At 44.0% G+C, this 14,957-nt stretch overlaps 3 protein-coding genes and 2 pseudogenes across 3 annotated transcripts in view; 2 read left to right on the forward strand and 3 right to left on the reverse strand.

The window, feature by feature from the left end:
* Nucleotides 1-14,957, forward strand: part of CDK6 (cyclin dependent kinase 6) — a 1,314,442-nt gene that overhangs the window by 63,358 nt on the left and 1,236,127 nt on the right. The window lies entirely within an intron of this gene.
* Nucleotides 2,813-5,721, reverse strand: LOC123249193 (annotated as a pseudogene).
* LOC123249194 lies at nt 6,038-7,097 on the reverse strand (annotated as a pseudogene).
* On the reverse strand, nt 7,158-7,760 carry LOC123249196 (pre-mRNA-splicing factor 18-like). The gene has a single exon (XM_044678189.1). The coding sequence runs from the start codon at nt 7,758-7,760 to the stop codon at nt 7,158-7,160; it is 603 nt and encodes a 200-aa protein (XP_044534124.1).
* Nucleotides 11,863-14,900, forward strand: LOC123249644 (probable RNA polymerase II nuclear localization protein SLC7A6OS). Its single transcript, XM_044678757.1, has one exon. The coding sequence runs from the start codon at nt 12,171-12,173 to the stop codon at nt 13,242-13,244; it is 1,074 nt and encodes a 357-aa protein (XP_044534692.1). The 5' UTR covers nt 11,863-12,170; the 3' UTR covers nt 13,245-14,900.

Below are 14,957 nucleotides of genomic sequence, written 5' to 3' on the forward strand. Positions count from 1 at the left end.
AAAACTCTGACAGGGGTCTAATTACTCAAATATACAAGGAGTTAAATCAATTGTATAAAAAATCAAGCCATTCCCCAATTGATAAATGGGCAAGAGACATGAATAGGCAATTTTCAGGTAAAGAAATCAAATGTATCAATAAGCACATGAGAAAGTGTTCTAAATCTCTAATAATTAGAGAAATGTAAATCAAAACAACTCTGAGGTATCACCTCACACCTAGCAGATTGGCTAAAATGAAAGAAGGGGAGAGTAATGAATGCTGGAGGGGATGTAGCAAAATTGGGACATTGATGCATTGCTGCTGGAATTGTGAACTGATCCAACCATTCTGGCTGGCAATTTGGAACTATGCTCAAAGGGCTATAAAAGAATGCCTGCCCTTTGATCCAGCCATACCATAGTTGGGTTTGTACCCCAAAGAGATTATAGATAAACAGACTTGTACAAAAATATTTATAGCTGCACTTTTTGTGGTGGCAAAAAACTGGAAAAGGAGGGTATGCCCTTCAATTGGGGAATGGCTGAACAAATTGTGGTATATGCTGGTGATGGAATACTATTGTGCTAAAAGGAATAATAAACTGGAGGAGTTTCAGGTGAACTGGAAATACGTCCAGGAATTGTTGCAGAGCGAAAGGAGCAGAGCCAGAAGAACATTGTACACAGAGACTGACATACTGTGGTAAAATAGAATGTAATGAACTTCTGTACTAGCAGCAATGCAAAGACACAGGACAGCTCTGAGGGATTTACGGTAAAGATGCTACCCACATTCAGAGGAAGGACTGCAGGAGAGGAAACATATAAGAAAAACAACTGCTGGAACACATGGGCTGAGGTGGACATGATTGAGGGTTTGGACTCGAAACTACCACACCAATGCAACTACCAACAATTTGGAAATAGGTCTTGATCAATGACACATGATAAAACCAGTTGAAATGTGCATTGGCCATGGGTGGGGGGAGTGCAGGGGGTGAAGGGGAAAGTAGGAGCATGAATCATGTAACCATGTTAAAAACGAATATTAATAAATGTTTTTAAAAAACAGAATGACATGGATATGGAAAATTGCATAGATATTCAAATGTTTTTCAATGTCTTGTTTGGTTTTTGCCCATTTTAACTTCCTTTTTTTCTTTTAAAATATTATTTGTTATATGAGATAGCTCTTGGGAGAGAGAAAGAAGGCAAAGATGGGGAAATTTGGGACTGCAAAACAATAAGCAATAAAAAATTAATTTTAAAAATAATAAAAAAAGAATATGCTTATTTTTAAATCTTCATTTTCAGTTACATTTAAGCACCATTTCTATAGTGAGCATAGTAATAACCTCCTATGCCCCAGTAAAAAATTAGATAGAAATACTTGAAGGGGCTAGTTAGACAAAGCCCCTTTCCAACAAGACCCTCTCCTAAGTCACCTTTCACACTTATAAACAAAATAAAAGGTTTGGCCATTTTGCAGTTAGAATGCTTCATATCTCCCTTTTAAGAGGAGAGGAAATGAATTTGCCATGCAGAAGCCACAGTTTTGTGAAGAGTATAAGCAGGAGCTTTTTAAAGTTTTTTTCTTAATTACATGAAAACTACAATTTTTATTCTTAAATTTGGAGCCAAATTCTAAACTTCCTCCCTCACCATGCTTTTTCTTTCTCTTCCCTTCTTCCTGAGATGGCAAGTAATCTAATGTAAATTTTACATGTGAAATTGTGTAAAACATCTTTCAATGTGAGTCATTTGGTGAAAGAGAATTCAAATAGCCCCTTTCTCATTGTTTAAAAATCTCTTTGAGATACAGATCTAGTGGCAGTGTTGGGGAATCAAAGGATGCAAGTTTTAAAGCCCTTTGGGCATAGTTTCAAATCCCCAGAATAGTTGAATTAGTTCACAAGTCTGCCAAGGATGCATTAGTGTTCCAATTTTTCACATTCCCTCTATTATTTATTATTTTACTTTTCTTTCATGTTAGCCAATCTAGTAGATGTGAGATGGTACCTTGAAAGTTGTTTGAATTTATAATGAAACAGTTTAGAACACTTCTTTTATGTGATTATACACAGCCTGGATTTTTTTTCATCTGAAAAGGCCTATTCATATTCTTTCACTATTTATCATTTGGTTTATGATTTATATTCTCTTAGATCTAAGTGAAATAAGGCCTTTACTGAAAATACTTGCTGTAAAAAAATTTCCCCCAGCTCTATGCTTTCTTCTGATCTTGGTAGCATTGGTTTTATTTGTGCAAAACCTTTAAGTTTACTATAATAAAAATTCTCCTTCTGTAATTCTTGCTATCTTTTGCTTGGATATAAATTCTTCCCTTATCTAGCAGGTAGATTATTCTATGTTAAATTGGAGCTTTCTTAAGACTGAGAAGTTTGTTTTGTTTTATTGGCAAAGGATAGAGGAGGAAAGAAAGTATCTAGAGGTGTTTTGTTTTCAAGATTTGATAATAGGGAAATCCTAGTCAATGACTCTCCCTGATGGCTGGTACTAACCAAAGAGTCCTTTTAAAAATATTGTCAAATGTTGGCTGTTACCCCAGGTCAAAGTATGTCAAATCCCAAACACACAAATACATACAATTAGAATTACAGTTCTCCCAAAGGTTCCCCAAAACTCCAAATTCACATTGACCCTTTTTTCCCCTTTAGAGTGAAAAAGAGAACATGGTTACACTAGTGATGAGATTTCTTAATAATAATTACTTGTAAATACATATATTAGAAATACTTACTCCAACTTTTATTTATGACATTTCTAAAGCACTTTCCCACCTCAGACCTCATTCACTGTTAGCAAGATGTTAGGAATTCCTGTGCTTTCCTACATGAGTCCCCATCCTCTGGGGATCTTAAGAAGGACAGTGGATGGGTCCTCTGGCATGAAGGGAGGTAATAGTCCCATTGAGTGGAATATGTGTGATCTAAAATCTGGTGGGATTAGAGATGTAATCACAGAAGTAGGAAACAAGGGATCAGGAATCACTGTTGGAGGACTGATGGGAGGGAGAGTAAAATAACTGGCAGAGGTTCCTGCTTCAGCTATTGAAGGAGGAAGAGCTCTAGGGAGTTCTGGATCTGGCTCCAGCTTAAGTCCAGAGTCTGAGGTTCCTTCTTTTTCCTTTTCTTTTCCTCTGCCTACCTGCAAACTTGCCCATTTCACATAAAGCTTTGTCCCCTTTACAATGAGTTTGTTGAAGGACTTCTCAGCAGCCATCTCTGCAGCTTGCTTGGCAGCAAACTGGATGAAAGCCCAGTGTTGCCTCTGTCCAACTATTTATTACCTTTAGGATCTCACCGAACTGCTCCAAGTGATTTCTGAGCTCACTTTCACTGATGGCATCTCCCAGGCCGCCCATATAGAGTGTAGTAATGGTCTCATCAGCTGGTGGGTGATAGGTGACTGGGTGTGAGGGCCAGATAATCAGGGGTTAAACCTTCCAGTAACAGCCTCAGAGAAAGAAAGAGAGAGAATTGGCTATACTGGGAGGCCAGCTCCTTGCAAAGGAATGATAGTGAAAGAAAGAAAAGATTGATAGATAGATAAAGAACAAGCAACTGAATGGCTGGAAGAGGTAAGCTGAGCTAGTAAACACAGCACAGTGATTTGTAGCTAGGGCTACCATTTATTATGACAAAGAGAATATTTTTATAGAATATACAATTTTAAGCATTACATCATTTAAGAGGAGTGACTCTCCCACAGAATAACGTTTATGACCAGATTTCTTAATAATAATGATTGGTAAATACATATGTTAGAAATATTTACTCCAACTTTTAGTTATGACATTTCTAAAGCACTTTCCCACCTCAGACCTCAATCACTGTTAGCAAGATGTTAGGAATTCCTGTGCTTTCCTACATGAGTCCCCATCCTCTGGGGATCTTAAGAAGGACAGTGGATGGGTCCTCTAGCATGAAGGGAGGTAATAGTCCCATTGAGTGGAATATGTGTGATCTAAAATCTGGTGGAATTAGAGATGTAATCACAGAAGAAGGGAACAGGGAAACAGGACTCACTGTTGGAGGACTAATGGGAGAGAGTGAAGTGGGACACCTGAAAAATGACAAACACTCAGGTTTAGAAGTTTTAGGGACCTTTAATAACCGCTTGACCAGGGAATCCTCCATAAGTAAGCACAGAACATATATAGGAAAATAAGTTGGCGGAAACTTTCCTTGGTGCGCATTCCAAAGGATAGGATTGGTGTGTTCAAAAATATACATTCCTTAAGCAAGCAAGCAAGCACTTTCTCAGAATCAAATGTGGTGCTGTTAGCAACTAGGAAGGGTCAGGCAAGTGGACAGAAGGGAAGTGAGATGAGAGGTTGGGTGAAAACCCAGCTAGGTTCCCATGAGGGGCCCATAAGGGGCTCTGTTAATTTTTAGTCTTCTCTGCTCCATTACAGGAGATTAAAATAACTGGCAGAGGTTCCTGCTTCAGCTATTGAAGGAGGAAGAGCTCTAGGGAGTTCTGGATCTGGCGCCAGCTTCAGTCCAGAGTCTGAGGTTCCTTCTTTTTCCTTTTCTTTTCCTCTGCCTACCTGCAATCTTACCCATTTCACATGAAGCCTTTTCCCCTTTACAATGAGTTTGTTGAAGGACTTCTCAGCAGCCATCTGTGCTGCTTGCTTGGCAGCAAACTGGATGAAAGCCCAGTGTTGCCTTTGTCCAATTATATATTACCTTTAGGATTTCTGATTTCAGTCTCACTGATGGTATCTCCCAGGCCGCCAATATAGAGCCTCATGAGAATTGTCTTATCAGCTGGTGAGTCCAGGGGAAGCATTGTTGAAGCCTGGTTTTAGAAGCTTCTCTGCTACAGGATCCTGAATCCCACAATAGGCCATCTCTGATGTTCTGAGCAGCAAGAGGATCTTCAGGGCCTGGAGGCTTCTCCTGTCTGTATGGACACCTCTCTCCTCTTTATAAGTCTCCTTTCCCCCTTCTTGAAACACCTGCAAACAACGGGGCACTAGCGAAACACCACAGATTTTTTAAAACCACTCCACAAAAGTTTTCTAAGTCAGAATGATTGCAGAATAGGAATTTATAAAAATTACCAACATAGAGAAAGTCAAGTTTCACTCTTCTTCTGTGTCTTTACTGGCCAATGCCAGGAATTTGAGGTTGGGTTGGTCATATCCTTTGCCCACTTATCAATTGAGCAATGACTTGTATTCTTATATGTGAATCATTTCTCAGTGTATTTGAGAAATGAAGCCTTCATTAGAGAGACTTGCAAAAAAGAGTTTGCACCATGAATAAAATAATCTTCATATAATAGTAACTTAGAACAGTGTTCATTCCCTCTATTATTCTCTTATCATCTCTGAAGGTTTCTTATTGCTGTTTAGTCACCTCTTACACCAACCAGTCCCTTACCTTTTGGGGTAGGTATTGTCGGAGCTTGGAAAAGAGTCTGGATTGAGTGTCAAACTAGGGCCAATGGGCACAAATGACAAGAATGAAGGAAAAATGAGGGAAAAAATTTCCAATAATTAATACTATTCATAAAAGGAATGAGCTTTCTCAGATGGTAGCCTCTCCTGCTTAAGAAGCATCACAATTCTTTCTTGCTTCTTGGATACAATACAGACACTGCCATTTCACTTTTCAGGGCCTTCACAATAGGACCCCCAGCTTTTTCAGTTTTCCAGTTTTCCAGGCTCTTGTTACATTTCCTTTCTTCATGTCCTTCACATTCCATTCAACTGGACCTACTTTCTAGTTCTGTCATGTTTTCTTCCATTTTCCATCTTAGTATCTTCATTCATGCCAGCTCCAGCATTAATTCCTCACCTCTGCCCCATAGAAAGTCTAGTTTCTTTCAGAACTACGTTCAAGCAATACTTGCTCCAAGATTCCTATCAGTACCACCCTCCAATGAGAAATGACTGTCTCACTTGCCTTGGCTGAGGTTCTGGGTTGGGGAATGCCATCTGTATTTTTAAGGCTGTAGACCACCAGAATGAGTTCTGTTACTGTTTAAAAACTATTTATTCCAAGTTTTGTTCCTTACATTTTTAAAGTACTTCATCACCTAAAAGCCCAACCTGGGTAGCAAGTTGTTGGAGATGCCTATCCTTTCCTAGAGGAGCCCCCATCCTCTGGGGATCTTGAGATGAATAGTGGATGTATCCTGGAGCTGGCATGAAGGGAGGTAGGCGATGGTCCCATTCTGTGAAATATGTGTGATTTTAAATCTGCTGGGAGTGAAAGTGCAATCTGAGGAGGAGGGGGCAGGTCAACATGAACCCCTGCTAGAAGACCAGTGGGAGGGAGATTAAAATAACTGGCAGCTGCTGGAAGAGAAGGAAGAACTCCAGGATTTCCTGGAACCAGCTCCAGCTTAAGTCCTGAGTCTGTGGTTCCTTCACTTTCTTTTCCTCTGCCCATTTCACTTCAAGTCTTCAATCCTTTACAACAAGTTTGTAAAGGACTTCTCAGCAGCCATCTCTGCAGTTTGCCTGGCAGCAAACTGGATGAAAACCCAGGGTTGCCTCTGTCCAACTGTGCCTCTGTTACCTTTAGGATCTCAGGAATTGCTCCAAATGATTTTTTAAAACCCTTATCTTCCATCTTGGAATCAATACTGTGTATTAGTTCCAAGGCAGAAGAGTGGAAAGGACTAGGCAATGGGTCAATTGACTTGCCCAGGGTCACACAGCCAGGAAGTGTCTCAGACCAGATTTGAACCTAGGACCTCCCATCTCTAGGCCTGGTTCTCAATTGACTGAACCACTTAGCTGCTCCCTCCAAGTGATTTTTGAGATGAGTTTCACTGATGGTATCTCCCAGGCCACCAATATAGAGTGTGGTAATGATCTCTTCAGCTGGTGAGTCCGGAGGAAGCATTGTTGAAGTTCATTTTACAAGCTTCTCTGCCACCAGATCCTGAATCCCATAAAAAAGATCTCTGATGTTCTGAGCTGCAAGAGGATCTTTAGGGTCTGGACGCTTCTCATGTCTGTATGGACACTTCTCTTAAGCAGTCCACAGGAATCCTCTTTTATTTCATCATCTCAGATGCAGAAATCACTAAATTTCTTTAGAAATTTGCATAGTAAGATATGCCACCTTCATTTTGAAAACCCCAATTTCCTAATTATTTCAACTTCTTTAAAGATATTAGCCCCAGAAAAATCAGAAAANAACTCCAAGGAGAAACTTAAGGACTTTGATTATGATATTCATGTCTTCACAATCATCCCCCTTTCCTAAGGATTTTCCCAGTGCCTCTAATTCTTCAATAGTGGTGTTTTCTTCATGGACCTTCAGGTCATTCTGTGTGGCCTTTTCTCCTGGTTCTTGACCAGCAACCATTTCATTAAGGTACTGTTGATCAATCTTATCCAAAGCTGCCTTCAAGTCATTCCTTAAACCCTTGTTAACCTCTTGTGTGAGAATCTCTATCTTTCTTAAACGTTGAAATGCCTCATAATCAGTTTCTCCAAACAATCTAACTGGTTGTCCTCTTTCTCTTAACTGCCTGATGACCTCATGCCTTGAAAGAGTCACAGGTGATTTTTCCTCTGCCATTTCCAGTTCTAATACTAGATTGGATGAAGGTAATGGTTTCTGATCCTTCTCTTTTTGCTGTACCTTGTAGCCACATCTTTCAAAGTATGCTTCCTCTTCTTTTTTGGAAAGTTCACTCTGTTTGAAGTATCTTTTATTTTCCCCAAGCAGCTTCTTGTCCTCCACCAGCTTCCGCTTCCTTGAGATCTCTGCTTTAAGGATATCCATCTTTGTCTGCCCTGTAGACCTCCTGTCAGTCTCCTTGACCCCACACAGGGATTTCCCCTCTTTCTTTAGCTTCCTTTAAAAGCTGTTCCTCTGTGATCTGTGCTTCAGCAGTGGTTTTGTTTTTCACCTTAGCCACTTTGGGGATCCACTGCTTTCTGGCTAAAATGGAGGCTGCCAAGTTTTCCAAGGTGGGCCTGCAAATCTTTCCGAGATGGCTTCAATTTGCTGGTTCTGTCCCTTAAACTCCAGGGAAACTGCTTCCCATAACCTCTGGTTAGCTCAGAAGCCCCAGACAATTCTAAACTGGAACTCCCAAATGCCTCTTTTTATACTGCATCCTGGATGCTGGATCTACTAAGAGACCACTGGAGTTCACACCTAGGAGGAGTTCACACGTAGTCACTTGTGAACTTTGGGAAAGTCACTAGATAGTAAGCTCCTTACTTATCGCCTGTCAGCTGAAAGAAAGATGGGTTGTGAGTTTTCACCCTTCTTTTTTAGAAACTCCAAAACACAAGTCAATAGGGAGGTGTGATTCTCAGGTAAATAGCAGCAGATATAATATAAGGCCAATGACTTCTTGTGAGGTTGCTTTCATGTTCTAGGAATGTCCCTTGAAACTACACTAAGGATTCTTTGTTCTTACTTCTCCTTATTCCTGAGCTATGTCATCCAAGATTATATTAGCCAAATTATGTTGAATCTGACTTCAACAACCACTGAAACCCCAAGATCTTTCTCTAACTACTGTTTAGCCAGATCTCCCCCATCTTGATTTTGACTTGTTTTTATAGTTAAAAACAACTTCCTTGAGAAAGAAAACATAGTGCACATAAAAATGTGGGGAAAATAACCTTTCCACATAAAGACAGTCATTGGTGTACCAGGAGCCATTATACTCAGTAACATAGTCTAAAATTTTAATTCCAAGGTGACTTTTCCCCATCTCCAAACCTCTGGCCTTGTCAGAACAGTAAGGCAAGTTCAGGGGTCTAGATTTTGAGTCCCCTTGAATCATGGAGAATTGTTATTTGTGAAGAAGAATGGCAAAATCCCTTACTTACAAACAATATAGGCAGAGAAAACTGGGACGCTGAAAAAAAGTTCTTATATTCTACTGGCATACTATCTAATAGAACCCCAAACACAAATGTATTGATATTTGCTGCATCTGACTTAAAAAAAACAAACCTCCCAATATGGCAGAAGTGCTCAGGAGGGACATTGCTGTATCTAAACTTTCCTCTGAGCTCATGGAAAACTTAATTTCAATGAAATTCACTGGAAGATATTATTAAATATATTAAGGTGGTTGTGATTTGGATCAGCAATGATAAATGGTACTTCAAAATCATAGAAATACTTTGAAATTCTTTTTTTTTAATAGTGCTTTTAGATCTGATCTTTACTGGTTAGCAAATATTAGAATTAGAATATAGAAAAGTATATGTCACTCTGTGCTTTCTAAGCTACTTCTAGCTGGTAAGGACTTGTTTGAAATTAAGGGAGTGGGGAGCACCTGAGCTAACTTGAAGGCTGTTATGGCTTGCTTTCTTTGGTTTACAAGGATTTACAAGGCTGAGAGGACATACAAGCACCCAAAACAACTTTAAATGTCCTACAAACAGGCCATGGGAAGGAACATTATCCAGGGGGCACTGGGGATCTTTGTACTCTTTCTCTGCCCTTTCCCCTGTAATACCCCCTGCAACCTTCATGGGAGGAATAATCTGAGGGAGAGTGGAGAGTTCCCAGGAGAAGGGCCATATTGCAGGCCCATAATAAATGTAGCAATATGAAATCCTGTTTTGGATTTTCCATCTCCATGGCTACATTATCTGTTACATCCTTGAATAAACACCTTAAGATGAAGGAGTTTGAGATGCAATTCTTTGGGAAGAATCAGCATTCTTTTTCCCACAACAAAACTCATTCTTCTACAACAGTTACATTTATGTTGAGTAGTGAATCAGTAATAGAATTGCTTTACTGAAAGCAAAAAAAGACTTCAATAGTTCTTTCTGTGGAGGTAGATAGCATTCTTTGTCATATATCCTTCAGAATTGTCTTGGATTATTATATTAATGAGAGTAACCAAGTTTTTCATACTTGATCTTCCCACAATATTGTCCTTACTGTATGTGTTGTTCACCAATTTCTGCTTATTTTGTTATATATCAATTTATGTAAATCCATCCTTCCAGCTTTTCCTGAAAATATCCTGCTCAGCATGTCTTAAAGAACAGCAGCATTCCATTGCCATCATGTACCACAGTTTGTTTAGCCATCTCCCAATTGCCTTCAATTTCTAATTCTTTGCCACCACAAAAGAACTACTATAAATATTTTTGTACAAGTCTGTCCTACCCTATGCCCTCTCACACCTTTTTTTAAAATCTCTTTGGGATGCAGAACTAGTAGTGGTATTTCAGAATTAAATTTATGTACCGTTTTATAGTGTTAAAGGAAATTCCTTGTTCTCTTTGAGTTAGTAATTGTGAAAGGGAACCCCTTAGTCTCCTTGCCTAGTCAGATGAAGCAGGGGCAGGCAATCCCTCCTAGACCTAAAATGGATTCCTTGCACACTGCCATCATTTTCCCTTTCTGGGCTCACATCACACCTCTCAAGAAACTAGTGTCTCTTCCACATTGGTGGAGGAATAATGGACACACTGAGTTGCTTGAAGCCCTGGTATGACACTCACTAACTATCTCTGTCTTTGCCCTATCTCTTTGGCCTCCCACCTCTCCCTCCTCCCAAGGAGGACTCTTTAGCTCTATTGGAGAACAAAAAGAAGGATGGAAAGACCAGGCAGAGCCAAGATGGCAGACAGGAAACAGGAAAACTGGAAACCTCCATGAGAAACCACCCCCCACAAAATGGAGATTCATGCCAATTCATCCCACAAAACTAATACTGGACTGAGTGCGAGAACCAACAAGGGGATGGAGCTGGGAAAGGAAATTTCTTTATTGTAACTCAATCAAGTAGTTAGAGAGCTCTACCCTTTGAATTCAATCAGCCAGAAACTCCTGAATCCTCCCTATGAGAGTTTATCACTACCAAAGGAGGAGAGGTGGATCCCACAGGCACTGTCCCCTGCTTGGGCAGTGCTGGCCAAATTGGGAGACTGCACCTGGTTCCTGGGAAGAGGGGGAGAGACAGGAAGTGACCTGCACAAAGGGGATGGCAGGCCAAGACCAAGGACACCTTCAGGCCCTCTGCCTGGGTGAGCTGAGCTAAAGAGAGATTCTGGGAGGCAGTCCACTCTTCCTGGAATCGGCTCTGGAGAGGCTTTCAGGCTGAGGGGCTGGAGCTCTGGGCAGGGTCTGCCCTGGTGGAACTCTGGCTAAAGACACCACTTGCATGAAGGAATTCTTTGGCCCCTGAGGGTCAGTAGTTGGTGAAAGGGAACCCCTTTCATCTCTTTGCCTAGTCAGAGCTAAAGCTTAGCTGAACAAGAACTCCAGTAACCCTACTTAGTACCACACTAGGGATGAGAAGAGGGGATGAAGTCTCCTTCTTCTCCCTTTGGATAGAATCAACACAAGCTGGAGGAGCTCCCAAACCACTTGGTGAGTTCATCCCCTACTTAGTGCTAGGGGAGAAGCCAGCAAGAAACTTGGAGAGTTCCCACCCCTGCCCCCCTTTCTTGTAACTCAGAGAGTCAGAGACTTGTGAGTTTCCCCCCTGCCCCCACCTCAGCCAGTGCCTGGCCCTTGCCATGAATGAGGACAGCTGCAGGAAGTGGGGACTGGTTCCCCCCAAACCCCGCCCCCTGGGCGGAGCTAGAGGATTCGGGAAGCCTGATTGGTCCCCTGGAGGAGGGGCGGGAACTGGAAACCACCATAAAAGCCTTCAAGTCCCTGGGCTGAGCCAGACTGGTGAGGTGGAGTCTCTTGGAGGGTGTCTCCTGGAGAGAGTCTTCAAGAGAACTTCACTGGACACTGGCAGGTGAGCCTTGGCTTCACTTTCAGCTGAGATTCTGACCCTTGGCAGACTTCTTTGGGCAGCTGCAAAGGACTGACTCCTTTCCTAGCTTCCTCAGAGACGAGCTTCCATCTTGGAGGAGGCATCCTAGTTCCTGACTACTAGGGGCCCTCCTGGCTGAGGAGGTAGCTCCAGTAGAGCTATTTTCTCTAAGCCTTCTCACATTGCTCTGCTCCATTGGTTCCCTTCCACTCTGGGACAGAATTCTGACTAGACTAGAGATAGCATACCTTTGGCAAGCAGGATTTTTTCACCTCATTGAGGTGAGGTCCAACCACTCCATTGAACCTTTGCCCACTGCCTGAGGACTCCCAGGACATCCGGACTGGGGGAAGCCCCTGCCAGGGCCTGAGCTGGACTTCTGAACCTTTCAGAAACTCAGAAAGGAGGCCAGAGGGAAAGGAGAAGAGGGGCCTGGCATGATGGAGGCCTGTGGGGCCCCAGCAGTGTTGCGAGTGAGGAGGAAGCGAGGAGAGGAGCCCCCTGAGGCACTCTTTGTCCCCTGTAAAAGGCAGAGGAGGGAGGATGGAGGCGAGGACTGGGGGTCCCCCCCTTCCCTGCCCCTGGGGGAGAACGTCTTCTTCAAGCTGGCGGCTACAGTGTCCTCCCAGCATGAACCTGTTCCAAAGTATGTCAGGGAAGCTCTTCACAGACAGAGAGCCACCAGAGCCCTGAAGCCCTCATGTCAGAGTCATCAGAGAATCCAGCAGCATCTCCTAGCTAGGAAGCAGGGCACCAGGCAGCAAGAGCGCTACCACCTGCTCTCCACACACCGAGCCCCTCCTGCACAGGCACAGGCACAGGCACAGGCACAGGCACAGGCACCCCAGCCTCCTCTAGACCCTGCCCACACCACTCAGGGGCACCAGCTAGACTCTGGTCTTACCACGCCAAAGTCACAAAGACAGCAAGGAGCCACACTTCCCCAGGCACCCTCTGCACAAGGCTTCCACTCATTTGACAGCGTTCCTCAGGCCGCCTCTGAACAGGAGAAGCCCTCCGCGCCTGACACCTGCTCTCACGACTCTGACCCAGATGTCATCCTCTCTCATGCTGTCAAGCTCATGCGGGAGCACCTAGCCATCTCCAAGGAAGCCAAAGGAAGGCAGCATCGGGAAAGAGAGCAAGATTATGTCTATGACATTTACTACCTGCACGCACCTCCCCCAGGACCCACTGAGAGCATCCCCTCTGTGCACAGCTACGGCCACGACTGGGAACTGATAGCCCCTGACCAGCAAGAACAGGACATCTATGCTGAGGACCAGGAGGAAGAGGAGGATGAAAACAGTGAGAATCACTGGGGCAACCAGTACCCTGAGGAGCAAGAACCAAGCACGGACACAGACAGCTCCAGGGCCTCTGATGAACAATATGGCAGCCTCAGTGATGAGGACAGGACTCTCATCACACCAAGGACATGCAACAAATATGCTGACCATGTGCTAAAGGAGTTTGACTATGACTGCTCCCAGGACTTTGATTCTGACTAAGGACTACACAAACATTCACCCGGTCCCCAGCATCAGCCCCCGAGGTGCTCCTCTTTCAAAGCTCCCAACATGGCCCCCTTCACCTGCTGCCTCCCCTCTGGGACACCTGCACTTCTCCACCATGCTTCAACAAGCACCTCCGTAGAAGAATCTCATTGCCACTCAACATCCCCTCGGCCCCATCATTCCACATCATCACTTGCCTCTCATTCCAGGCTGGAGCCAACTCACCCCACTGAGCTACAAGGGGTCTCAGGAGACATTTCCTTCAGACGATCCATTTCACAGCTTCAGAAAGGATGAGGCAGGGGCAGCCAATCACTCCTACACCTAAAATGGATTCCTTGCACACTGCCATCATTTTCCCTTTCTGGGCTCACATCACAACTCTCAAGAAAATAGTGTCTCTTCCACATTGCTGGGGGAAGAATGCACACACTGAGTTGCTCCAAGCCCTGCTGGGACTCTCACTAACTAACTCTGTCTTTGCCCTATCTCTTTGGCCTCCCACCTCTCCCTCCTCCCAAGGAGGACTCTTTAGCTCTATTGGAGAACAAAAAGAAGGATGGAGAGACCAGGCAGAGCCAAGATGGCGGACAGGAAATAGCAAAACTGGAAACCTCCATGAGAAAGCACCCCCACAAATTGGAGATTCATGCCAATTCATGCCACAAAACCAATACTGGACTGAGTGCCAGAAGCAACAAGGAGATGGAGGCGGGAAAGGAAATGTCTTTGTTTTAACTCCATCAAGTAGTTAGACAGCTCTACCCTTTGAACTCAATCAGCCAGAAACTCCTGAATCCTGGCGATGAGAGTTTATCACTACCAAAGGAGGAGAGGTGGATCCCACAAGCACTGTCCCCTGCTTGGGCAGTGCTGGCCAAATGGGGAGACTGCACCTGGTTCCTGGGAAGAGGGGGAGAGACAGGAAGTGACCTGCACAAAGGGGATGGCAGGCCAAGACCAAGGACACCTTCAGGCCCTCTGCCTGGGTGAGCTGAGCTAAAGAGAGATTCTGGGAGGCAGTCCACTCTTCCTGGAATCGGCTCTGGAGAGGCTTTCAGGCTGAGGGGCTGGAGCTCTGGGCAGGGTCTGCCCTGGTGGAACTCTGGCTAAAGACACCACTTGCATGAAGGAATTCTTTGGCCCCTGAGGGTCAGTAGTTGGTGAAAGGGAACCCCTTTCATCTCTTTGCCTAGTCAGAGCTAAAGCTTAGCTGAACAAGAACTCCAGTAACCCTACTTAGTACCACACTAGGGATGAGAAGAGGGGATGAAGTCTCCTTCTTCTCCCTTTGGATAGAATCAACACAAGCTGGAGGAGCTCCCAAACCACTTGGTGAGTTCATCCCCTACTTAGTGCTAGGGGAGAAGCCAGCAAGAAACTTGGAGAGTTCCCACCCCTGCCCCCCTTTCTTGTAACTCAGAGAGTCAGAGACTTGTGAGTTTCCCCCCTGCCCCCACCTCAGCCAGTGCCTGGCCCTTGCCATGAATGAGGACAGCTGCAGGAAGTGGGGACTGGTTCCCCCCAAACCCCGCCCCCTGGGCGGAGCTAGAGGATTCGGGAAGCCTGATTGGTCCCCTGGAGGAGGGGCGGGAACTGGAAACCACCATAAAAGCCTTCAAGTCCCTGGGCTGAGCCAGACTGGTGAGGTGGAGTCTCTTGGAGGGTGTCTCCTGGAGAGAGTCTTCAAGAGAACTTCACTGGACA

Source organism: Gracilinanus agilis, chromosome 5 (genome assembly GCF_016433145.1).
Source record: "Gracilinanus agilis isolate LMUSP501 chromosome 5, AgileGrace, whole genome shotgun sequence".
NCBI classification, from domain to species: domain Eukaryota; kingdom Metazoa; phylum Chordata; class Mammalia; order Didelphimorphia; family Didelphidae; genus Gracilinanus; species Gracilinanus agilis.

Bases quoted from the DNA above. Each gene is read 5' to 3' on its own strand.
- LOC123249644 (XM_044678757.1), top strand. From the start codon at position 12,171: ATGATGGAGGCCTGTGGGGCCCCAGCAGTGTTGCGAGTGAGGAGGAAG.